The 24992-nt window shown below is 42.5% G+C and overlaps 1 protein-coding gene across 1 annotated transcript in view; it reads left to right on the top strand.

The window, feature by feature from the left end:
- Positions 1-7567: 7567 nt before the first annotated feature.
- Positions 7568-24992, top strand: part of rasgrf1 (Ras protein specific guanine nucleotide releasing factor 1) — a 30203-nt gene continuing 12778 nt past the window's right edge. Inside the window, exons 1-16 of the mRNA XM_041837492.1 lie at positions 7568-8281; positions 13118-13224; positions 14007-14154; positions 15307-15402; positions 15508-15761; positions 16579-16658; positions 16788-16981; positions 17446-17555; positions 17702-17820; positions 18321-18481; positions 18811-18874; positions 19077-19219; positions 19366-19448; positions 19577-19825; positions 21021-21391; positions 21561-21680. Coding sequence (XP_041693426.1) covers positions 8006-8281; positions 13118-13224; positions 14007-14154; positions 15307-15402; positions 15508-15761; positions 16579-16658; positions 16788-16981; positions 17446-17555; positions 17702-17820; positions 18321-18481; positions 18811-18874; positions 19077-19219; positions 19366-19448; positions 19577-19825; positions 21021-21391; positions 21561-21680 — 2575 coding nt within the window. The 5' untranslated portion in view covers positions 7568-8005. The remainder of the gene's footprint in view (positions 8282-13117; positions 13225-14006; positions 14155-15306; positions 15403-15507; positions 15762-16578; positions 16659-16787; positions 16982-17445; positions 17556-17701; positions 17821-18320; positions 18482-18810; positions 18875-19076; positions 19220-19365; positions 19449-19576; positions 19826-21020; positions 21392-21560; positions 21681-24992) is intronic.

Raw genomic sequence — 24992 nt, 5'->3', positions numbered from 1 at the left:
CTGTATATATATATATAAGGTTTTTTGTTGTTGTTTTTATTATTTAGTTACAGCCCTCGTTGCTGCAACATTTTTCCATTGAAAATAAGCAACTTTTTGTCATCTAAGGGATTTTCATCGGCAGCGCCACCTAGTGGCCAATTTTTGGGTATCCTCAATCCGAGCACAGATATTGGTCATGTGATCAGTTTGGCATTCAATTTTTTTGGGGAAAACATGGCGGCCGTTTTTTTGAGCTGAAAGTGAGAGAAAATCAACTCTCGTTTTGGAGTGAAATGTTTGCCATTCACGTCTCAAATGTTTCCTCACTACAATATTTGATCATGTTACATTAATAAATACACTGAACAAAAATATAAATGCAACATGTAGAGTGTTGAGCCCAGAAAATGTCCATATGCACAAAAAGCTTATTTTTCTAAAATGTTGTGCTCAAATTTGTTTACATCCCTGTTAGTGAGCATTTCTCCTTTGCCAAGATAATCCATCCACCTGACAGGTGTGGCATATCAAGAAGCTGATTAAACAGCATGATCATTACACAGGTGGACCTTGTGCTGGGTACAATAAAAGGCCCCTCTAAAATGTGCAGTTTTGTCACACAACTCAATGCCACAGATGTCTCAAGTTTTGAGGGAGCGTGCAATTGGCATGCTGATTGCAGGAATGTCCACCAGAGCTGTTGCCAGAGAATTTATTGTTAATTTCTAAACCATAAGCCGCCTCCAACGTTGTTTTAGAGAATTTGGCAGTACGTCCAGCCGGCCTCACAATCGCAAACCATGTGTAACCACGCCAACCCAGGACCTCCACATCCGGCTTCTTCACGTCTGAGACCAGCCACTCAGAGAGCTGATGAAACTGTGGGTTTGCACAACCAAAGAATTTCTGCAAAAACGGTCAGAAACCATCTCAGGGAAGCTCATATGCGTGCTCGTCGTCCTCACCAGGGTTTTTACCTGGCTGCAGTTCTGCGTCGTAACCGACTTCAGTGGGCAAATGCCCACCTTCGATGGCCACTGGCATGCTGGAGAAGTGTGCTCTTCACGGATTAATCCCGGTTTTAACTGTACTGGGTAGATGACAGACAGCGTGTATGGTGTCGTGTGGGCGAGCGGTTTGCTGACGTCAATGTTGTGAACAGAGTGCCCCATGGTGGCGGTGGGGTTATGGTATGGGCAGGCATAAGCTGCAGACAATGAACACAATTGCATTTTATCGATGGCAATTTGAATGCACAGAGATACCTTGACGAGATCCTGAGGCCCATTGTCGTCCAATTCACCCACTGCCATCACCTCATGTTATCAGCATGATAATGCACGGCCCCATGTTGGATGGATCTGTTGAAGCTGAAAATGTCCCAGTTCTTCCATGGCCTGCATACTCACCAGACATGTCCCCCATTGAGCATGTTTGGGATGCTCTGGATCAACGTTTACGACAGTGTGTCTCAGTTCCCGCCAATATCCACTAACTTCGCACAGCCATTGAAGAGGAGTGGGACAACATTCCACATGCCACAATCAACAGCCTGATCAACTCTATGTGAAGGAAATGTGTCTTGCTGCATGAAGCAAATGGTGGTCACATCAGATACTGACTGGTTTTCTGATCCACGCCCCTACTTTTTTTAAAGGTATCTGTGGCCAACAGATGCATATTTGTCTTCCCAATCATGTGAAATCCATAGATTTGGGCCTAATGAATTGATTTAAATTGACACATTTCCTTATATGAACATATGAATCTTTCAAATTGTTGCATATTGTGTTTATATTTTTGTTCAGTGTACATACTGTGTTCAGTTTGTCATGTTTAACTGACAAAAATATCCACACTGGGGCGCATGCTAAATGATAAGCATGCTAATCGAAGCCCATGTATAGTCAATGAGTCGAACTGACTAAATTAGCAAGCTAGTAATTAGTGAGTATCGTTGGAGAGGATTATGGCGAGTTAAAAGCCTGCTGGATCATGCAATTAGGAGTAGCCCTGTCTCGTTACAGCCTGAATTTTAAATTGAGTCACTGATCTAAACACAATACCCTATAATGTCAAAGTGGAATGGTTTGTAGAAAATGTTAGAAATTAATAAAAAGTCCAAAGCTGAACTGTCTATAGTCAGTAAGTATTCAACCCCTTTGTTATGGTAAGCCTAAATAAGTTCAGAAGTAAAAATGTGCTTAACAAATCGTATAATAAGTTGCATGGACTTTTTCCATGTTCAATAATAATGGTTAACATGATTTTTGAATGACTACCCCACCTCTGTACCCCACACATACAATTATCTGTAAGGTCCCTCAATCAAGTAGTGAATTTCAAGCACAGATTCAACCAGAAAGACCAGGGAGGTTTTTCAATGCCTTGCAAAGAAGAGCACCGATTGGTAGATGTGTACAAAAAAAAAAGCAGACGCTGAATTTCCCTGTGAGCATGGTGAAGTTATTAATTAGGCTTTGGATGGTGTATCAATACTCCCAGTCACTACAAAGATACAGGCGCTCTGCTGCACTCAGTTGCCAGAGAGGAAGGAAACTGCTCAGTGATTTCACCATGAGGCCAATGGGGATTCTAAAACAGTTACAGAGTTTAATGGTTGTGATATGAGAAAACAGGATGGATCAACATCATTGTAGTTACTCCACAATAATAACCTAAATGACAGAGTGAAAAGAAGGAAGCCTGTACAGAATAAAGATATTCTAAAACATGCATCCTGTTTGCAACAAGGCACTTAAGTAATACTGCAAAAAATGTGGCAAAGAAAATAACTTTTTGTCCTGAATACAAAGCATTATATTTATGAGTATTTCCAACACAATACATCACTGAGTATCACTCTTCATATTTACAAGCATGGTGGTGGCTGCATCATGTTATGGGTATGCTTGTCATCAGAAAGGACTAGGGAGTTTCTTAGGATAATAAGAAATGGGATGCAGCTATAAGCACAGGCAAAATCCTAGAGGAAAACCTGGTTTAGTCTGCTTTCGAACAGACACTGGGAGACAAATTCACCTTTCAGCAGTACAATAACCTGAAACACAACTGGAGTTGCTAACCGAGACAACATTGAATGATGCTAAGTGGCCGAGTTACAGTTTTGACTTAAATCGGCTTAAAAATCTATGGCAAGACTTGAAAATGGCTGTCTAGCAATGATCAGCAATCAACTTGACAAAGCATGAAGAATTTTAAAAAGAATAATGGGCAAATATTGTCCAATCCAGGTGTGCAAAACTCTTAAAGATCTTCCCCAAAAGACTCACACCTGTAATCGCCGCCAAAGGTGCTTCCACAAAGTGTTGACTCTTGAGTGTAAATACTTATGTAAATGAGATATTTCAGTATTTCATTTCCAATAAATGTGCAAACATCAAAATAAATAAAAACACTGTCATTATGGGGTATTGTGTGTAGATGGGTGAGAAAACAATTGGTTGTAACACAACAAAATGTGGAATAAGTCAAGGGGTATGAATACTTTCTGAAGACACTGTATATGTACTTACAGTTCCTGTGTGGCTCAGTTGGTAGAGAATGGTGCTTGCAACGCCAGTGTTGTGGGTTTGATTCTCACGGGGGACTAGTATGAAAATGTATGCAATCACTACAGTAATTCGCTCTGGATACAAGTGTCTGCTAAATGAAGTAAATGTGTTTTCGTTTTAGAAAGTTTTCGTTTTTTGTGTGTTTAACTAGCTGGCTAGCTAGCTTAAAGGGATAGTTCACCCAAATTACAAAATGACACATTGGTTTCCTTACCCTATAAGCAGTCTATGGACAAGGTATGAGAGCAATCCATGTTTTGGTTTAGTTTCCCTGGTACTGTTTCCACATGCTAACGTTCTAGCATTTGTGGCACAAATCCTATTCAAGTCAATGGACCGATATAAGCAATTTTGCGGATCATGTCCAAATCATCCAAAAGTATCTAACATTGATTGTGAAGCTCAACAAAGTCACTTATAGATGATTTGAACATGATGCATGAAAAATGCTAATATTGGTCCCATGACCTTAATGGAATTTTTGACACAAACGCTAAAACTTTAGCATGTGCAAATAGTGCCACCGAAACTAAACCAAAGCATGGATTGCTATCATACAGTACCTTGTCCATCAACTGCTTACAGGGTAAGGAAATGATCCCTTTAATACCATTCACATATTTCTAACTTATTATGAAGCCAAGAGATTGCTAAATCTAGTTATATTTGCCATTGGCTTGACTGGCAGCAAGTTGAGTGGATGAACAGGGCAGGGGCAACACCTCTTTGTTGCTTGTTTGTTAGCTGATTAATTTCAGTACAGCTGTGGCAGTTAACAGGCAATAACAAGCTACAGAAGATGAGTAAATAAATGGGGAAATTTACTTTTGAATTGATCTATGCTTCATATGACATATATTATTCATGTCCATGTTGCTCATTGCTCATCATTGCTCCAATGTCTCATACCCCATTCTGTTGCCAGCAACATCTGTTGGCAATATTGCTCACAAAATGCCAGTGTATCATCAGCTTTAGTCTGCAGAACAGCACACATTACCAAAGCTACATGATCACACATGTAGCATGATCCAGGTTAGTTAAAAGGGTTATTTACCTCTTTTGCATATTCTGGCATCTGTCGCTATGAGGGTTGTTTGGTTACAGCTGATTGGTCAGTCAACACCAGTCAAAACCAATCCAAATGACAACTGTGTGTATCGTTACTTTACATTGGTCATACTGTACTAACTAGCCTCCAGAAATCATGGGCTAATGTGCTGGCATCGTTGGACTCCCAGTGTGAGCTCTGACATAGACAGAAGAGAAAATTCAGACAGATTATGATGCCACATTATCACTGCAATGCAGCTACCTAAATACCCTTTCATCTCTGCACCTTAACCAAGCTCTATAACTTCCAATCTCTCTTCCAGATTCTTCATAGGAAAATCATGTTTCAGTGATGTTAATTTGAATGTTTTGCTTACTCAGTTTCAATGAGACAGCCTGGGAGTGCCGTCACCCCAGCCACCCTGAGTATGCATATGATGAAGCAGACAATGAGCATGAGGAGGGGCGTGATAAAACCGAGCAAGCTGTTTCTAAAAAAAGAACGAGTAATTAGTGAATATCATTGGAGAGGAGTATGGCGAATTAGAAGCCTGCTGGATCATGTAATTAGGAGTAGCCCTGTCTCGTCCACAGCACTGAGAGGAGGGTTCTGTAGGGATACTGCAACAGCAGCATCCCTTGGATCTCAGTGTGGGAAATATAAGAACCACAATGGCCATGCCTTCATCTTGACTACTTTAATGCTTGTGGAAAACATGATAAATATATTTCACAAAAATATTAGGATTGTGTATGATCATGACAATAATATGTTTGCCTTTAAATCGATGTGTGCATTTACAATTCTAATTTTTAATTGAGGCTTAAAACAGACTTTGAAGAGGCATGGCTAGCTAGCGGATCATCTGTTTATTATATCGACAGACGAGCACATGTGCCATTTCCCCTCTGTAGGAAGTGTGTATGTGGGAGTAGGTTATAGACAGTGTGTTGGTGTATGGGGGAGGGGGGTCTCCAGCAGAGTTGCAGAGCCATGCTTCTGCCTGAGAGCAGCAGTGTAGTCGGCCCCAATTGGAGCTCCAGACATATAGTGGCTTTTCTCTGCTCTATGAATCTGTTGAAGGGAGCAGCAGTGAGGCGTCTAAACGGACAAGTGGTGCACGTGCTGAGGGCTCAAAGCTCAATGATTCACTGTGTTGTGTATGTTTCATGGAGCCAGTCCACCCACTGAGCACAACAGCCCAGTTGTTTGATGGTTTCACCTGGCCCTGAGCTTGGTTTCACCAGGCCCTGAGCTTGGTTTCACTTGGCCCTGAGCTTTGTTTCACCTGGCCCTGAGCTTGGCTCCAGGAGAGCATACTAACAATACACCCAATGTTATCAGACTCTCACATGTGTGTCTATGCAAATGTCTAAAAAATGGGCCATTAAGATTGGTTGCTGATAGGTGCCTTAAGCTTACGTTGGCTAAATTTATGGCAAAGGGAGACATCTGCTCTTATTTCTTCAAATCTACTTACATTGTACGGTTTATATAACCATTCGATTAATTTGACTTTGGATTAATATCAATCCCCATAAATAGATAGCTAATTGAAAGAATAGAGGAAAAAAGCTCTGTTTAAATAGCTGCCTTAGAGAAGAGAGGGGTTTATGATAGAATGGATCTGAGAGAAAGCAGATAACAACAGTTATGAAGTCATAAATAAAGTAGTTAGAAGACTGACAGCACCACATTAAAGGCTTTTAAACAAATTGGGTGCTCAGAGAGGCATATTGCCTATGTGCTACAACATGTTTTGTAGCTCAGCTATATAACCACTGTGACACAGAACACTAGCACAAGCCATAGGACATTATGCCATGAACTCCAACAAGCTCAGATAATGGGTTCCCTGATAATATTAGCATAATCTTAATACAGATTCTGAAGGAGGCCCCGGTTTTAGCCATAAGACAGGAACTCTGCTACCTCCAGCTCTTTGCATTATGTGTGAAGTGAAGAGAATGGATTTCCTTTTATTCTGCTAGAATAAGCACTTTGATCTGCAACAAATGAAGTGCCAGATTATTGCCTATGCTAACATTCTGTACAGTAGGCTAAAGCCAGTGCCATTTACACGTAATATGCTAAATATAAAAGTTGTTGATTACCAATTGCCACTGTTATTGTGCTGTGGTAATTTTGTTGAAACAGTCAGTTGGGTGTTATTTAAAAAATAGTGCTGATTACTGTCATGTGATGATGGCCACTCTGAAAACATCTAACTCTTATCCCAGAGGGGCGATATGGGAAAGCGCTCTCCAACCATCTGCTTTCTGTCACTGTACACTAATTTACTGCAACCAAACCTTCCTTAGGTAGGCTGAGAGTGCAATAGCACTGACAGCAACAAAACACCACGTTTTTTTGCAAGGAAATAGAAGGCACTGAGAATTGCTCAGGTGGGTCCACTTGAATAGGTTGCCAAGCATGGGCTAAAGCAAATCAAGATTTATGTCCAATCGACATAATCATTAACTAAATTGATTACATTAATGTATTGGCAAGGAAAACCATTTATTGATGTATGTCAGTGAATAAGACTGACACTTACACATGTGTATTTAAGACTGCCAACTGTTCTATTATCTTTTTTTATTAAAACAATTAAAATGGTCTATGGTAGGCCTATTCTGTGAATTACATGGACTTAGGACCTACCCTTATATAGCCAGCCACCTGTCTACTCTAGTCTATCTCATGGGTAATGAGCCTTCACTATCTGACTGCCTTGTGAAATGTATGCTTTTCATTCTCGGAGTAACAAGGAGTTACCATTCCACCTCATTAGGTTCAAAAAGAAGTGTCAATTCACGAATAATACAACTTCCATGTTTGGTTAATGAGAGTAGTCAGGTGGAACGTTTCATTCGAAACACCTGAGGACTAAGGTATCTCCTGCATGAGAAAAAAAAAACAGCTCACGCAACGTCTTCAATTTTACTTGTTTTGAATTCGCTGTCCAAGGTTCTGAAATGTGGTTTCCCAAGGATACTTCACGTGACTTCGCTTTCTAGCTCAGCTCACTGGTTTCGGGAGATTTCACGTGAGAATACGACAAACCACCTCGCGCACACTATAATTATCTTCCTTTGCCAGTCTCGGTTTAATGTCAGTCTCGGTTTAAACTCATAGTCGGTCTGTTTTTTCTTTATTTTTATGTAGGAATGTGGGAGTTGAAGCCCTAACATCTCTTCAACGAATTTAGGATGATACATCTGTGTTCTTTGTTTAGTTTCTCTCTTTTTTTACTTCATGCCAACATGGTAAATATAGGGGCAGAGCTGGCTACTGCTTGTCCGCAATCAGAAAGTCCACGTATGTCTGGGTACCGGCTTTAAGAGGATGTAAGGATCAAGTAGCTTTTTTCAACCAAAGTCTCCTTATAAAAATGCAGAAGGGAATACGACTTAATGATGGTCATGTCACCTACCTGGGTCTTTTGGCAAAGAAGGATGGTACGAGGCGAGGTTGCTTGAGCAAAAGGAGCTCAGACAACACAAAATGGCACACAAAGTGGTTTGCTTTATTACAAAATATGCTGTTTTATTTTGAGAGCGAGTCCAGCTCTCGTCCTGCGGGATTATACCTGTTGGAGGGATGTGTGTGTGACAGAGCGCCGTCACCTAAACCCTCACAATCATCCAAGGAGTGTTTAGAAAAGCAGGTAGGAATAGCACACACACAAGTTCACAACATTGTTTCATTTGTCTTTTTTTTTTTTTTACGACTATAAAGTTATAGGTTGTCATTGAATAAACATGAATGATGCACCAGTTACCGACGTGCAGATATCCTTATGATGAGGTTGAAAGCAGGTAGTCATGTGAATCAGATGGTTCAGTGTTATCAGTGCATGTAGAGGATATTTTTGGGGAAAAGTATCCTTCATTAACCCCCAAACACACACACACACACACACACATTATTTATGCTATTTAACCTATCCCTCTTTATCCACAGCAAGTATTACATTACAGTCCAGTGAAATTATAACCTACAGTTGGACTCTATCAGATTCAATTCAGAGCCGTTTGCTCAGTGTGCGTGTGTTATGTAATCTGTGCATCGGATTAATGATTCCATTATCAACACCTAATTGAATACCGAGCTGCCTCGTGGTTTTACTGCATTGTTTTTATTATATTTTATTAACAAGTATTTATTCGGTTTTGCTGCATTGTGCCTATATCGGGTTTGATTATTTTAGACAAAAATACAATAGGCAATTTATTGTCAATTATGGATTTCTACATGGTCTATAGGCCCACATGTTTTTGTTTTTTTATGTCGTTGATCTGGAACTATTGTTGTCAAACCTACGTAATGTTATCTCACTGTTATACAGTCAAGTTTGGTGACACTGTTTTCTTTTCTTTTTTCAAGAAAATTGCGCTAAAGAAAAAAAGGTATTGCGTACCACAGTCGCCATCTTGCGGAAATTTGACGTAATATCACTGTTTGACGTATTGATTTAACTCTAGCACTGATATTAATAGCATCCTACCTTGGCAACTGAGTCTGCAGCAAATATTGTTTAATAACAAGACCGTAGGCCAGTTACAACGGGCATGGGGTCATCATCAATATTGTTGTTATGTTTTGGAACACTGTATTTTGCTCTCAGAGAAATAGGATGAGTTATTCCTTCACATTGGGAGCAGAGGATGAGGCTGTTCAAATCTGGAAGAAAAAATAAAACAATAATTTGTCTTGATTGGCTTCTTACTGTGGGCCTATGATGCTGCAACCTGGTCTCAGATCATTTCGTATTATTCTTTATGTAAATCCGAGACACTCCATTTAGTATGATATGTTAAGTGTCATATGGTATGTATTCATTTGTGGATGTTCATCACCCATTTCCTATAGGCTGCAACCTGGTCTCAGAGCATTTTGTATTATTCTGTCGGTAAATCTGAGGCACTTTAAGGTTAGGGTTAAGTTTAGGAGTTAGGTTAAAGAGTTAAGGTTAGGGTTAAGTTTAGGAGTTAGGTTAAAGGGTTAAGGTTAGGGTTAAGGTTAGGAGTTAGGTTAAAGGTTTAAGGTTAGGGTTAGGGGAAGGGTTAGCTAAAAGGGTTAAGGTTAGGGTTAGGGTTAGCTAACATGCTAAGTAGTTGCAAAGTAGCTAAAAAATATATTTACACTCAAGTACTTTTAACTAATGAAGCATATCCATTGATTTGGAAGAATATGATTTACAATACTGGAGTAGGCTAATCCTGTAGAAGAATACACCATAAGATCCTACTTCCTTACTTCAGATAAAATGGTTAACTGATACTCTTCATCTTCTTATATGGCTCATCTTGTTTCACATTCCTTACAGAAAAACAGTCATGAAAAACAGAATTAAAAGTGGTGGTGCAATCTTGGTGTTCTCTATTACTGAAAAGGAAAGTTAGTGTTGTGCACGTTAAGGAGGATGTAATGATTGTGGAATGTTTTGTGTGTAGGTTCATTGGATTGAGGCTCTATCTGCTAGTAGTTCTGTTTACGTCTGTTCTGTTCTGTTCTGTTCTGTCTGCAGTCTCTATCCATGACTGTATAGGGCTGCAGTCCAAAGTGAGTCCAGGCCTTTCCTGTGAACAGCTGTCCCTGTGCTGACAAAGCAGTATGTGGCATATTGGCTAATATTTTGCTCTCCCAGTTCCCCTCATAAGAGAATGAAAACTCCGCATATCATGAACGTACAAATTGTTTCAGAGGAATTTGTCAGGAATTTCCTTCTTTTGATCCATCCTTTTCAACATGATTATTGGGTGGCTTACTAAAACAAAACACAAGATTATAATGTTGTTTTGATAGTGTCTGAGAGTCTGTATTTGAAGGAATGATCCATTCCCATCTGTCTCACTCCATAGCTGCTAGAGTCAACAGGCTCTGTTCACAACTCAATGCAATGTTACATAGTTCAGATTATATTTGTCACACCCCATTGCATCCTACTAACATCTCCAAGCCAGCATACATTACTTCTCATAGCAATTATTTATTAGAAAACAAGAACACCACCATACTCTCACATTTGTGAGTGTTCATTGGCCAGTCAGTGTGAGCGATGAGCAATAAATAATAAATGATACGTAATTTCTTTCATATAGAAGAATGAGCAGTATATTCATGCCTTGTGAGTATGCATAACCATAGACCATGCACCTTGTTTACACACAAATAGCAAGTTCATCCTTAATGAAAATATATAGGATGGCACAGAGGCAGTCAACAGCCTAAATCTGTGACAACCATAGGATTGGAGATGTAGACTTTTAAAGTTCAATCGAGTTTAAGGCTTAACTGAATGAACAACGGAGACAAAATACAATATGAAAGTTGATTAAAATAGGTTGGGGGAGTGGCCTTGTCTCAGAGGGAAGATCCTTTGATGGCAGGTAGTCCTCAACTACATATTATCTTCAATAGTCATGGTATGCTGGTTTGTAATCAATGTACTGTCCTATTCATATAACCTGTACCATATTTATCTCACTCTCATTTCTGGCCTCACACATTGGCAGCTTTAATTGAAATTTGACTGTGAAGTAAAATGCTATGATGTAGGTCGTTGTGAAGTTTAACAGCTTAAGAGGCCACCATATTGAGGAGAGCACAGAAAGACAGGGGTGCTTGTGCTTCCTAAAGAAAGCATTAATGCCCCAGGTAGAATGACAGGTCAGTAGACGTCTTGCCTTTCTCCTATTTGCATAAAAATCAGGAGTTTGAATGACCTTTGAACTGTTAACTCATTACAGTTCTGGATTGAGCATTTATTCCCACATTCAATGTATCCCCAAATGCTGTTATCTAAAGATTATAAGGTAGTTTAGCCCATGGTTCCTATGGCAACCCTATTTGCATCTCAAATAATTATGTGTGGAAGGACTCGGGGACTGCAGAGAGTATCTGTGTGTCATCGCGCCTCCCCTCCCTTCCACTATTAACACAACCAACCGCTATCTGTGCTAAATTTGTTCCTTGCAGTACCTTGGAGGGGTCAGGGCACATTGGGGAACAGCAGCATTTTACAGCATTTGGCAACCAGTGATGGCTGTTGTTTTTCTGTTCTGTTCTTTCTTACCAATCTAAAAAATGCTAGCTGACATAGGCTAATTGAGTGATCGTCAGTGTCTGACATAAAAAGTTGAGACCCTGACTGAGTTCCTACATTTTTTATTTAAATGCATAGGCAGTCGTCTAGCTGACTAGCTATGCCCCCTGATATTAAGAAACCATTTAAAGTGTGTGTGTTATGATTCAGCTGTAAACATAAAGCATGAAGGAGGCTGTGTGTTAAACAAGCCACTATCCCTTCTCTTAAAGAGAGGATGAAGGAAAACTACGACAACAACAAGCATGCATCCCTGAAAAAAATAGATCTGATTATCTTTGAAGGGAGGATGAATACCATTCAGCCATGAATAGTGATGAGGTGCAGGTTGATGGGCGCCTGTTGGCCAACGATTAGGCTGGGCTTTCGCTCAACATGGCTGCTGCCAAAGTATACATTAGGAGTCACCTTGAGTGTGATTCCAATGTGTGAGATGTGATAATGCAGGCTGTTCTTTTGCCAAGCAGCGCTGATCTTTTCCCTTGCTAATCGTTGTGTGTTTTGGTGTGGTCAGTGCATATTTTCAAAAGAAAAGTGTAAGTGCACTGAGATTCTTATTTGAAGAAAGAAAAGTTATCATATGTTAATGGAGTGGTAAATGTACAACAACAGTTAAGAAATTGACTAAATGTACAAAACAGAGTCTGGCATGGTCTGAAATGAACTTTTAGTCCACCAGCTAATATGGATTGTCTATGATCGTTAAGTGACTGTGATGGTTCGTACATAGACCTAGTGGTGCTGGGGAATTCAGCGTAGAGAAGGCCAGCTTAGTTAAAATGGAGTGAGACAAGTAGCGCTAAGAGCCTATCCATTCGCACAGAGTGGAGTTGCTAGGTAACAGGTAGTGCACAGTTATGTAATTGGCAATGCCTCCAGCTTACATGTCTTATGGCTTTTCCTCCTGGGAGCCAGAGCCATCCAGGCAGCCAGGCAGTCAGGGGGAGGCTTCCTACTAAAAGCCCCATTGATCGAGCTGGTGGGTGAAGATGTGGGTTTCCTTTCCCCACCCCCCTCTGTGCAGTGTACTCCCCTAATGTCAACAATGAGAAAGGGTACACACAAGCTTAGATTGTGAGAGGGTTCATGGTTTCAATTATGTGTGTCTGCAGCACACTGATTTAATGGCCAAAAATACTCTTCATATTCTTCTGTTAAAAATATTATTTTTGTGTAATTGTGTTTGTGTTGTAGTGCCTATACTGTGTATTGTCTGACCTTTTCATTGAATTTTGTGGTTATAATATGATAGCTCATTTAGATTTCTATGGACTGAGAAAATGCTTTTTCTCATACAATGTATTAAAAAACAAAGAATCCAAATGCCGCTTTACCCATGCAATGTAGTAATGTGTTTTAGAGCTAATTAAGCCTTTGTTTTTCTGTGTGTTTCAGTACTACTTCACTGTAAATTTCACCCATGAAAACCAGAAAGCCCTGGAGTTGCGTACAGAGGATGTAAAGGACGGTGATGAATGGGTGGCTGCAATAACACATGCCAGGTACCAGGCCTCTACTACAACCTGTCTACCTAGTCAACACCTGCATCAACACACACATGTGCTATTATTGATGTCTACTGTATGGCTGGGCATGAGGCATGGTTTGAAATGTACAACTTGACTGTTGGGATGTGATAGAAGTGTCATGCTGCATTAAGGCAATGTTTTTGACATACATTTCTGGGGACAAATGCTGTAGAAAACCTGATAGGGACCTTGAGAATAATTGTTTAAACATTAATGTCACCTGAGGTAAAAGTATGTATGCGGCTCATGTTAAAACATATTGCTGATATACTCTGGTTTTAGATGATGTTATTGAACTGTTAGTAGAAAATTGGTATTGTATAATTTCAGTTGAATGAAACAGGGTGACTGGTGATGTAGCTTACTGTATAATAATTATTGTGAAATAAGCAGTGCCATTGTAATGATTGGTGGTCTATTGTGACTGTGGATTTGGGCACAGCTCTGAGGTTATTCTGAACAATATGGGCCTGCTGTATTTTGATTGGTTATCTCCTATGAGATGTGCAGCAATGTAATGTAGCTACACTTAACTGAGCACAAAGGATATGAATATTCACACCACTGCATTATGAGGCTGTTCATAGACCTACACACCTGAGAGTGCTGTATGGGTACATATGTGACTGGTGGATGTATACAGTCTGCATGGGGGAGCATACAGTCTTGAGTGTGTCTATCTGGACCTCTGAAAGTATGGAAACATGTCTGTGGAGAGTTGCTGCAGTGTGTGTGAGTGTGTTTCCTATCCACAGTTACAGGAACCTGGCCACGGAGCACGAGACGCTCATGCAGAAGTATCTCCATCTAATTCAGATCGTGGAGACAGAGAAAACGGTTGCTAAGCAACTTCGACAACAGATAGAGGATGGGGAAATAGAGATTGAACGGCTAAAATCAGAGGTAATATTCATTATGATTCCTTCTGCCTCAGTGGGGGATTGTTATGTTTTTTTTTACTAAACAGGAAAGGGTTTGGAGCTTGTGTGGGATCTAGCGCAACTACAGTACAGTGAAATATCTCTCAGGAGCACCACTCAAGATTTCTAGGATTTTGTCATCTGAGTGAACTAAAACGGATAATGGCTGTGCTAGTTGTTTCTTTATGTCTATATCATTTAATAATACGAGAGAGAGAGAGATTCGGATAGATTGGGAGAGCCACTCTGTCACAAAGAGATGCAGACCCACCACTTTACATCTCCACTCACAAGCAATCCCTCCAATAGAGCTATGCTCCCTGCTGTATTCTTCAGATCAAATAGTCATTTTACTTTAATGTGCAAATGTTGGCCTTGAAATGAAATGGTGTGCTGAATATGCATGAACAAGGCTTTATTATACAGAGTGCTACCACCCCCCCACCCCCCAAAAAAAGAAATAACATTACAATAAACTCTTTCAGCCTATACAAAGTCAATGGAGACACTTCCCTTCAGACAGTTCTGAGTAGCTCCCAGCTCTTTATGCAACACATTTATCGCTGTTCTATGTACAGCAGCACAGTATCGCACAGTGTGAGTCTGCATTTCTAACCAATGGAAATGAGTGCTGATGTAGAGATATCAGCCAAGTGAACATAATTAGTATTGCCACCACTACTACCACATGTCAGAGCTGGCAGCTTTGACAGCCTCTAAACTCATTTGGCACAGTCACTTTACCCCTACCTACAGTCACTTTACCCCTACCTACATGTACAAATTACCTCAACTAACCTGTACCCCCGCACATTGACTCGGTACTGGTACACCCTGTATATAGCCTCATTATTGTTATTTTATTGTTTTACTTATTATTATTTCTTTTTTTGTACTTTAGTTTATTTAGTAAATATTTTCTTAACTCTATTTTCTTAAAACTGCATTGTTGGTTAAGGGCTTGTAAGTAAGCATTTCACGGTAAGGTCTACACCTGTTTGTATTTGGCGCATGTGACAAATAAAATGTGATTTGTTTTGATTTGAATATGCTGGGAAGTGAGGAGGAAACTTGGAGAGCAGGTTGTGAGTGATGATGACTGGTGGATCCTGTCTGTGGCTGTCCTCTCTGGCAGATTTCCGGGCTGCACAAAGACAACGGGAAGATCCAGTCGAGTCCAACAGCCGAACCCAGTGAAGATGATGACTCTGAACTCAAGAAAATAAAAAAAGTACATATTTACACAAAAGATTTTCGACTTTATTTTCAGTATATTTGCCAATGATGCGGGAAAAAAACTCACCTTCCATTCCCCATGATTCCGGTGGTCCACTAGGTGCAGAGTTTCCTACGAGGCTGGATGTGCAGGAGGAAGTGGAAGACCATCATCCAGGACTACATCCGGTCTCCCCACGCAGAGAGCATGAGGAAGAGGAACCAGGTGGTGTTCAGCATGCTGGACTCTGAGGCTGAGTATGTCCAGCAGCTCCACATACTGGTCAACAACTTCCTCCGACCGCTCCGTATGGCCGCCAGCTCCAAGAAACCACCCATCACCCACGACGACGTCAGCAGCATCTTCCTCAACAGGTGTGCAGCTGTAGATGATCACACCAAGCTAACCACTCACACTGCTGTCTCTCACCTCTCTCTGGGAGACAGTGATTCGACTGTCTCAATGCCTTAGGAGTTTATGTTCATGCATTACAACTATGGTCGATAATGAAAACATAATGACCCTGAGATGTGATGGCATTATACTGTGTCAAAGCCTCATTCTAAGATATTTATTTTGTATTTTATTTAATCTTTATTTATATAGGTAAGTCAATTAAGAACAGATTCTTATTTGCAATGACAACCTGTCAAGAGGCAAGTGCAGCGGTATAAAATCTTAACACACTTGCACATACAGGCATATTCGCTGTTTGCATGTTTGAATCCTTTTCACCTAACTATGGCTAGTTGTGATGCGTGTGATAGAAGGAGTCAGGCGCAGGAGAGTAATACGCATCCAAAGAGTTTATTCCGTTGATAAACAGTTGCGCAAGCATGCGACAACAACACTCAGGCACAGGGGAAAATACTATCCTGGCAACAACAAGGTAAGGGTAGCTCAACCGAGCTACACACAGCTCACAACAAACAATCACCCACACAGACAAGGAAGCAGAGGGAACACTTATACAATGACTAATTGGGGATAAGGACCAGGTGTGTGTGATTAATAGACAAGACAAGTGGAGTGATGATAAATGGATCGGCAGCAGCTAGTAAGCCGGTGACGACGAACGCCGAAACCTGCCCGAACAAGGAAGGGAGGCAGCCTCGGCGGAAGTCGTGACACTAGTGTATATTTTTCTCAGAATGGACACTTAACGTCTTGTTGATTTCCCCTTTACTTTAGTGAGACCATCATGTTTCTGCATCAAATATTCTACCAAGGGTTGAAAGCAAGAATAGCAAGCTGGCCAACATTAGTTTTGGGTAAGCTGACTAAACTACATTTTTCGGGGTCATTCAATGGATGGATGAATATGATAATACTATGTCCTAAATGTCCTCATATATCATCTATCAATCTCTCATTCACTTGTTGGTCCTCTCTCTTCACAGCGGACCTGTTTGACATCCTGCTGCCCATGCTAAACATCTACCAGGAGTTTGTGAGGAACCACCAGTACAGTCTGCAGATCCTGGCACACTGTAAACAGAACCGAGACTTTGACAAGCTGCTGAAGCAGTATGAGGCCAAGCCAGACTGTGAGGAGAGGACTCTGGAGACCTTCCTCACCTACCCCATGTTCCAGGTAGGCATACTGTACTGTAAATTCCACTATCTTCTCATTGACTGTCCAGCCCCCGTCTCTCAGCTCAAACAGCTCTCTCAGTTCAGACAAAGGCTCCTCCATTGATCACCAACAACAGAGTAGCCGTTTGTCTCACATGCCTTTGCTCAGAATATCCCTGTTGTTTTTTTCATAACCACATAAACCGGTTGTTTGTGAAGCTCACGATTTCATAATGGCTCTTTTCTGGCAAGGCATGCAGTTTCAGTGCAGTCTGCTGGACTGGGGTCTACTTTGAACTCTGCTGTGTTGGTAATACATTTCTACTGATGACTGTGGATGTGCATAGAGGTCCCTACTGATCTGCTGCTATGAGTTTGATTGTGTTCATCTGTGTGTGTGTGTGTGTGTGTGTGTGTTTGCACGCAATCTTTTATGCAAGTGTGTGTGACTCACCTGCCCCTATTAATTCACTGTCACTCCAGATTCCCCGCTACATTCTTACTCTCCATGAGCTCCTGGCCCACACACCACATGAGCATGTGGAGAGGACGAGTCTGGACTACGCCAAGTCAAAGCTGGAGGAGCTGTCCAGGTATACCTGCCCTACCACCTTATAGCGCCAAAGCAGCACACAGGACACCTCCGTTTATCAATGCTTACTGGACAGAATGTATGCACACTGACAAAGTGAATACAATGACGTTCCATATGTGAAAAGACCAACCTCTCTGCCCCTAGAATCATGCATGATGAGGTGAGCGAGACAGAGAACATCAGGAAGAACCTGGCCATTGAGCGCATGATCGTAGAGGGCTGCGAGATCCTCCTTGACACCAGCCAGACGTTCGTCAGACAAGGTAAGCTCACAGAGAAGCTACACAAAGGAACTCCAGATCCCACATAAAGACAGAATCATAGAGGTGGATTTTCTACCTCGCAACTGTTTGACTGCCAGTGCCTTTGTGTTCTCACAACTTCAAACCTCCATAGGCCTACCTGAGCCTCCATAAGGGAAATACTTAACCAGCAGCTTGGGCCATATAATCTTGTCTGCCTTTATAGAATGTACTGAAAGTGGGCCAACTCTTTCATTTCCAAGGGTAATCAGGCTGTTAGGAGGCATTCCGATGGTGATTCAGGGACTGTAAATGTCATACATCCCCAACGGACTTTGATGGACATATAAAGAAGAGGCAAATCATATAGAGAAATGGTTTAACCCTACAGTATGTATATATCCCCCCAGTCATTGAACAGGTGGAGGAGGCCTCTCCCAGTCTTGCAGTACAGTTGATCTGTGGGCCCTCATCACTAACTTGACTCCCCGCTGTCTGTCTCTCCCCCTTCTGCCATACAGGCTCTCTCATCCAGGTGCCAATGAGTGAGAAGGGCAAGATCACCCGTGGGCGACTGGGCTCTCTGTCTCTGAAGAAGGAGGGGGAGAGGCAGTGCTTCCTCTTCTCCAAGCATGTCATCATCTGCACCAGGGGCTCTGGAGGGAAACTGCACCTCACCAAGGTGGGCCTGCCTTGGGCAGCTGAGCCTGCTATACAATCCCTTAAGATGCATCCTGGACCAAAACAAATTACAATACATAGATGAGGCTTTCGTTAATACCAATACATATAATCATGGTCCTATGATATTGAAGTCAACCCACTCTTAAAGGAGTCCCTTATTACTTGGGTGCTGATTTACTCTGTTTATTGACCTGTAGTCCTACATGTGTTGAAAGGTGTCATGCTACATAATAATATCAGTGATATTGTTATTGATTATTCAGTAGTGGAGGGGATTCTTGGAATGTGGTTGTGAGTGTGCTAATGCATATTGTATGTTGTTCTCAGAATGGCGTGGTCTCTCTTATTGACTGCACTCTTCTGGAAGACCCCGAGGGGACAGATGATGAGGGTAAGCACCGCACTGTTTCATTCCTATCTCACTGAAATATGGAGCACATATGCTTACTGTATGTAGAGTGTAAGATATGGTAAGATTTAGTATTACACTTTTATGAAGTATACTGTTCATTTAGAAGTACAATAAACCTCTAATTTATGCCATAGTAATGACCAATTTCTCCTATTCACCTCTGTGTTTGTTTTGCCCAAAGCCAAACCAGACAAGGGTGTACAGGACATGGAGCACCTGGACTTTAAGATTGTGGTGGAGCCTAAAGAAGGCCAGTCGTTCACAGTGATCCTGGTGGCCTCCTCGCGGCAGGAGAAATCTGCCTGGACCAGTGACATCAGCCAGGCACGTCTGCTCTGCTCTCCTCTGCTCTACTCTGCATGCATCACGTCTGTCTGTCTCCAGCAGGGAGACATGGGGCCTGGGTGTCTGTCTGCAGAGTGGCTGTTCTCACACCTTTCCTCTCCCTTAACCTTCCCTCTCCCTTACAGTGCATAGACAACATCCGCTGCAATGGGCTTATGATGAACGCATTTGAGGAGAACTCTAAAGTCACCGTGCCACAGATGATCAAGTAAGCCCCATTCACAACCACAGCCAAACAGTCAATGGGATTATCATGCACCATACCGATCTTTGTGTGGTCTTTATTTGTGTGTTCTAGTGTTTTCATATGCGTTTGTGTTTTTTTTCTGTGAGCAGGTCGGACGCCAGCCTCTACTGTGACGACGTGGACATCCGTTTCAGTAAGATGATGAACTCGTGTAAGGTGCTGCAGATCCGCTATGCCAGCGTGGAAAGACTTCTGGAGAGGCTGACCGACCTGCGCTTCCTCTCGATCGACTTCCTCAACACCTTTCTGCACTCCTACCGCGTCTTCACCAGCGCCGATGTGGTGCTGGACAAACTCATCACTATCTACAAGAAGCCCATCAGTGCCATCCCAGCCCGGTAAGGCCATAAAAGAGCTGCTAATGCTTTACCATTTAGCCTTGACTTTGACCAACACAGTCAGAAAAATCTCAATCTATCTCATGCATAGTGCTGTTTAAAGATGATACATTGCCAGTGTTTTTGCATGGCCTTGGCCCCTACACAGTAATGAGGGCTGTAGTTAGGGCTGGTGATGATAACATCCCCTGACAGGCCCAGCAGCCTCCGGCCTCCTTTGGCTGCCTCTCTCTCCTCTAGCCCACCACTGATCTCCTCACAGCTCTTTTTCCACAGCCCACAGTATTACTTCTTTACCATGTGTGTTTGTATGTGTGTGTGGGTGGGTGGGTGGGTGGGTGCATGTGCGTGCGCACGTGTTTGTGTATCTGTGTGCTTGCGTGCCTGCATGTGTGTGTGATGGAAGGTAAGGTGAGGAGAGCTGGGTAGAGGTCATGTCTGTGTGTGTCAGTGTGGTTGGTGTGGGTTCTGTGTGAGAAGCCAGTAATTGGGCCCAGACTCTTCTTCTGCCTGCCTAAGAGCGTCTCAGCAGGGCTCTGTCGCTGTCACCTTAGCAACTGGCCTCTCTGCTGCAGGACCCCACCCTCCCCTGGTCTGCAGAGGATCTATAGTATGAAATATTTATGGTGCATGTTGTCGGCCAGAGCAGAGCAGAGCCTCTCTCCGGCCCAGGAGAGTGAGCTCAGCTCCAAGGCTCAGATCAGGGGGAGCTCCCTCCCCATGCCCACACTCTGCAGCATGTTCTCCTGTGGAGCCTGTCATGTCTCTGTGAGCCACCGCCACTCTAATGCTTGTTTTAGCAGCATGGCCGCTCGCTCTGTCACTCGCTGTGCTATTTAGGAGGGTGGCAGTGAGCGGGAGAGAGGCTGCAGAAGCACCATCTTGCTTTGTTGCTGTTGACAATGTATTGATTCATTTTTGTCATTTAGCAGACGCTCTTATCCAGAGCGACTTACAGTAGTGAGTACATACATTTTCATTTGTACTGGTCCCCCGTGGGAATCAAACCCACAACCCTGGCGCTGCAAGTGCCATGCTCTACCAACTGAGCCACACAGGACTATTGATACAACACAGAAAGACATGGATAATTCTGATCTCTTTGTTCTTTGCAAGGATGTACTGTAGCTAAAGTACATAGTTACAGTACATCCTTCTGACTAAAATAAAATGTTTTGTTTTTTTCCTGATGCAGATCCCTGGAGTTGTTCTTCGCCAGCAGTCAGAACAATAAACTCCTATACGGGGAGCCTCCCAAATCCCCCAGGGCCAGCCGTAAGTTCTCCTCACCCCCTCCCCTGGCTATCACCAAGACATCGTCCCCCAACCGCCGACGTAAACTCTCCCTCAACATCCCCATCATCACTGGGGGCAAGGCTCTGGACCTGGCCGCCCTCAGCTGCTCCTCCAACGGCTATGCAAGCATGTACTCCTCAATGTCCCCCTTCAGCAAGACCACCCTGGACATCAACAAGCTCTATGTCACCAGCCCCATCACCAGCAAGATCCCTGATGAGGGAGAGGGCAAGACAGACAAGGCAGAGGAGACCATTTTGTCTAAACAAGGTAAGCCAGCTAATCTGCATTGTGAAGGTGTGGTATATATATATGTCCTTATTGGTGCTTCTTAAGAGGAATATTGGGCAATTTATTTGAATATAGCACAGGATTTGAATCATGACAGGTGTCTAGAATGTGGTATTTACTGACCTGTTTTGCGCTTGGTGTACTGTAGATATTTCAGTTCCGGAGGAAAGTGACATTGACCAAAACCAGTGCGATGACGCAGACCCAGAAACGTCTCCTACCAAGTCGCCAACCACCCCCAAAAACATGAAGTGCAAAAACTCTTCAGGTACATTGTGTCCCAGACAGCACAGTGGTGTCATTATCGCTCAGTGCCATGATACCAGAGCACCTGGATCGCATGCTGGCATGCCACCTGCATCCTCCTCTCAGCCAAAATGCCATATTTATCAATAACTCAAATATGCTCTCCTGTTTGACAAGGGAAACAGAGTCAGAATTAAGAAATCGAAGCACACATTTTCAATGGATTGTTACTTTTATATGTATTTACCCTATTTATGTTATATATCTATCTCTGTCTTTAATAGAAATAGTCAAACATGATAGAGAAAAAGTATTTTCTACGCCTATTCAATTGTCAATGCCCTGGTGCATACACTCAAAGAATGCTGCATTCTGTGTGCAATGATCTCCGCCACACAAGATTAAATTCATGCAGACTGTAATTTGGTGGCGAGAATAAGAACATGCTCGGAAAGCCAGGAATGAGTAGGTGTTGGGGATACTTGTGTCATAGCAACTACAGCATCAGCGTGTTTCCCTGCCTGCCGCCCCCGGTAACGAGGTTGTTTTAGTACAAAACAGTCAGTGAAGCAGGCTTTTGTTGTCTGTCTCCCAGCTCCAGGCACGTGCACAGATCAAATCAAATCAAAAGTTTAATTTGTCACATGCGCCGAATACAACAAGTGTAGACCTTATGGTGAAATGCTTACTTACAAGCCCTTAACCAACAATGCAGAGTAGGAAAATATTTGCTAAATAAACAAAAGTTTAAAAAGTAACACAATAAAATAACAACAACGAAGCTATATACAGGGGGTACCGGTACCGAGTCAATGTGCCGGGGTATGGGTTAGTTGAGGTAATTGAGGTCATATGTACATGTAGGTAGGGGTAAAGTGACTATGTATATATAATAAACAGCGAGTAGCAGCAGCGTAAAAAAGGGGATCAAATCAAATTGTATTTGCCACATGCGGCGAATACAACAGGTGTAGACATTACAGTGAAATGCTTACTTACAAGTCCATAACCAACAATGCAGTTTAAGAATTTTTTTTAAATAGCAAATAATTAAAGAGCAGCAGTAAAATAAAATAACAGTAGGTAGGTAGGTTATATACAGGGGGTACCGGTATAGAGTCAATGTGTGGGGGCACCGGTTAGTCGAGGTAATTGAGGTCATATGTACATGTGGGTAGAGTTAAAGTGACTATGCATAAATAATAAACAGAGTAGCAGCAGCATAAAATAGGGGGTTGGGGTTGGGGTGGGATGGGATGGGGGGGCATTGCAAATAGTCTGGGTAGCCATGATTAGCTGTTCAGGAGTTTTATGGCTTGGGGGTAGAAACTGTTAAGAAGCCTTTTGGACCTAATCCTGTAATCCATGGCTTCTGGTTGGGGTATGTACGTACAGTCACTGTGGAGACGACATCATCGATGCACTTATTGATGAAGCCAGTGACTGATGTGGTGTACTCCTCAATGCTATCGGAAGAATCCCGAAACATATTCCAGTCTGTGCTAGCAAAACAGTCCTGTAGCTTAGCATCTGCGTCATCTGACCACTTCCTTATTAACTGAGTCACTGGTGCTTCCTGCTTTAGTTTTTGCTTATAAGCAGGAATCAGGAGGATAGGGTTATGGTCAGATTTGCCAAATGGAGGGCGAGGGAGAGCTTTGTACGTGTCTCTGTGTGTGGAGTAAAGGTGGTCTAGAGTTTTTTTCCCTCAGGTTGCACATTTAACATGCTGGTAGAAATGAGGTAGAACGGATTTAAGTTTCCCTGCATTAAAGTCCCCAGCCACTAGGAGTGCTGCCTCTGGATGAGCGTTTTCCTGTTTACTTATGGCCTTATACAGCTCATTGAGTGCAATCTTAGTGCCTGCATCGGTTTGTGGTGGTAAATAGACAGCTACGAAAAATATAGATGAAAACTCTCTTGGTAAATAGTGTGGTCTGCAGCTTATCATGAGATACTCAGGCGAGCAAAACCTTGAGACATCCTTAGTATTTGATTTTATGCACCAGCTGTTGTTTACAAATATACACAGACCGCCACCCCTTGTCTTACCGGAGTCAGCCGTTCTATCCTGCCGATGTAGCGTATATCCCGCCAGCTGTATGTTATCCATGTTGTCGTTCAGCCACGACTTGGTGAAACATAAGATATTACTGTTTTTTATGTCCCGTTGGTAGGATAACCGTAATCTTAGGTCGTCTAATTTATTTTCAAATTATTGAACATTGGCTAATAGGATTGATGGAAGAGGCAGTTTACTTGCTCGCCGTCGGATCCTTACAAGGCACCCTGACCTACGTCCACGATATCTCTGTCTCTTTCTCATGCGAATGGCGGGGATTTTGGCCTTGTCGGGTGTCTGTAGGATATCCTTCGCGTCCGACTCGTTGAAGAAAATATCTTTGTCCAATAGGAGGTGAGTAATCGCTGTCCTGATATCCAGAAGCTCTTTTTGGTCATAAGAGACCGTGGCAGAAACATTATGTACAGAATAAATGACAAATAACGCAAAAAAACACACATAATAGTACAATTGGTTAGAGGGAGCCATTCTTTGGAGCCATTCTTAAGGAACACCTCAATGCAAATAGTCTGGGTAGCCATTTGATTAACTGTTCAGCAGTCTTATGGCTTGGGGGTAGAAGCTGTTAAGGAGCCTTTTGGACCTAGACTTGGCGCTCCGGTACCGTTTGCCATGCGATAGCAGAGAGAACAGTCTATGACTTCGGTGGCTGGAGTCTTTGACAATTTGTATGGCCTTCCTCTGACCACGCCTGATATAGAGGTCCTGGATGGCAGGAAGCTTAGCCCCAGTGATGTACTGGGCTGTACGCACTACCCTCTGTATGCCTTGCGGTCGGATGCCGAGCAGTTGCCATACCAGGTGGTAATGCAACCAGTCAGGATGCTCTCGATGGTGCAGCTGTATAACTTTTTGAGGATCTGAGGACCCATGCCAAATCTTTTCATTCTTCTGAGGGGGAATAGGCGTTGTAGTTCCCTCTTCATGACTGTCTTGGTGTGTTTGGACCATGATAGTTTGTTGGTGATGTGGACACCAAGGAACTTGAAGCCCTCGACATGCTCAACTACAGCCCCGTCAATGTGAATAAGGGCGTGCTTGGCCCTCCTTTTCCTGTAGTCCTTTGTCTTGCTCAAGTTGAGGGAGAGGTTGTTGTCCTGGCAGTGAGGTCTCTGACCTCCTCCCTATAGGCTATCTCATCACTGTTGGTGATCAGGCCTACCATCGTTGTGTCGTCAGCAAACTTAATGATGGTGTTGGAGTCGTGCTTGGACACGCAGTCGTGGGTAAACAGGGAGTACAGGAGGGGAC

Source organism: Coregonus clupeaformis, chromosome 19, assembly GCF_020615455.1.
Source record: "Coregonus clupeaformis isolate EN_2021a chromosome 19, ASM2061545v1, whole genome shotgun sequence".
Taxonomy (NCBI): domain Eukaryota; kingdom Metazoa; phylum Chordata; class Actinopteri; order Salmoniformes; family Salmonidae; genus Coregonus; species Coregonus clupeaformis.
The sequence above is the reverse complement of the archived record's forward strand: the minus strand, read 5'-3'. Positions and strand labels throughout refer to the sequence as shown.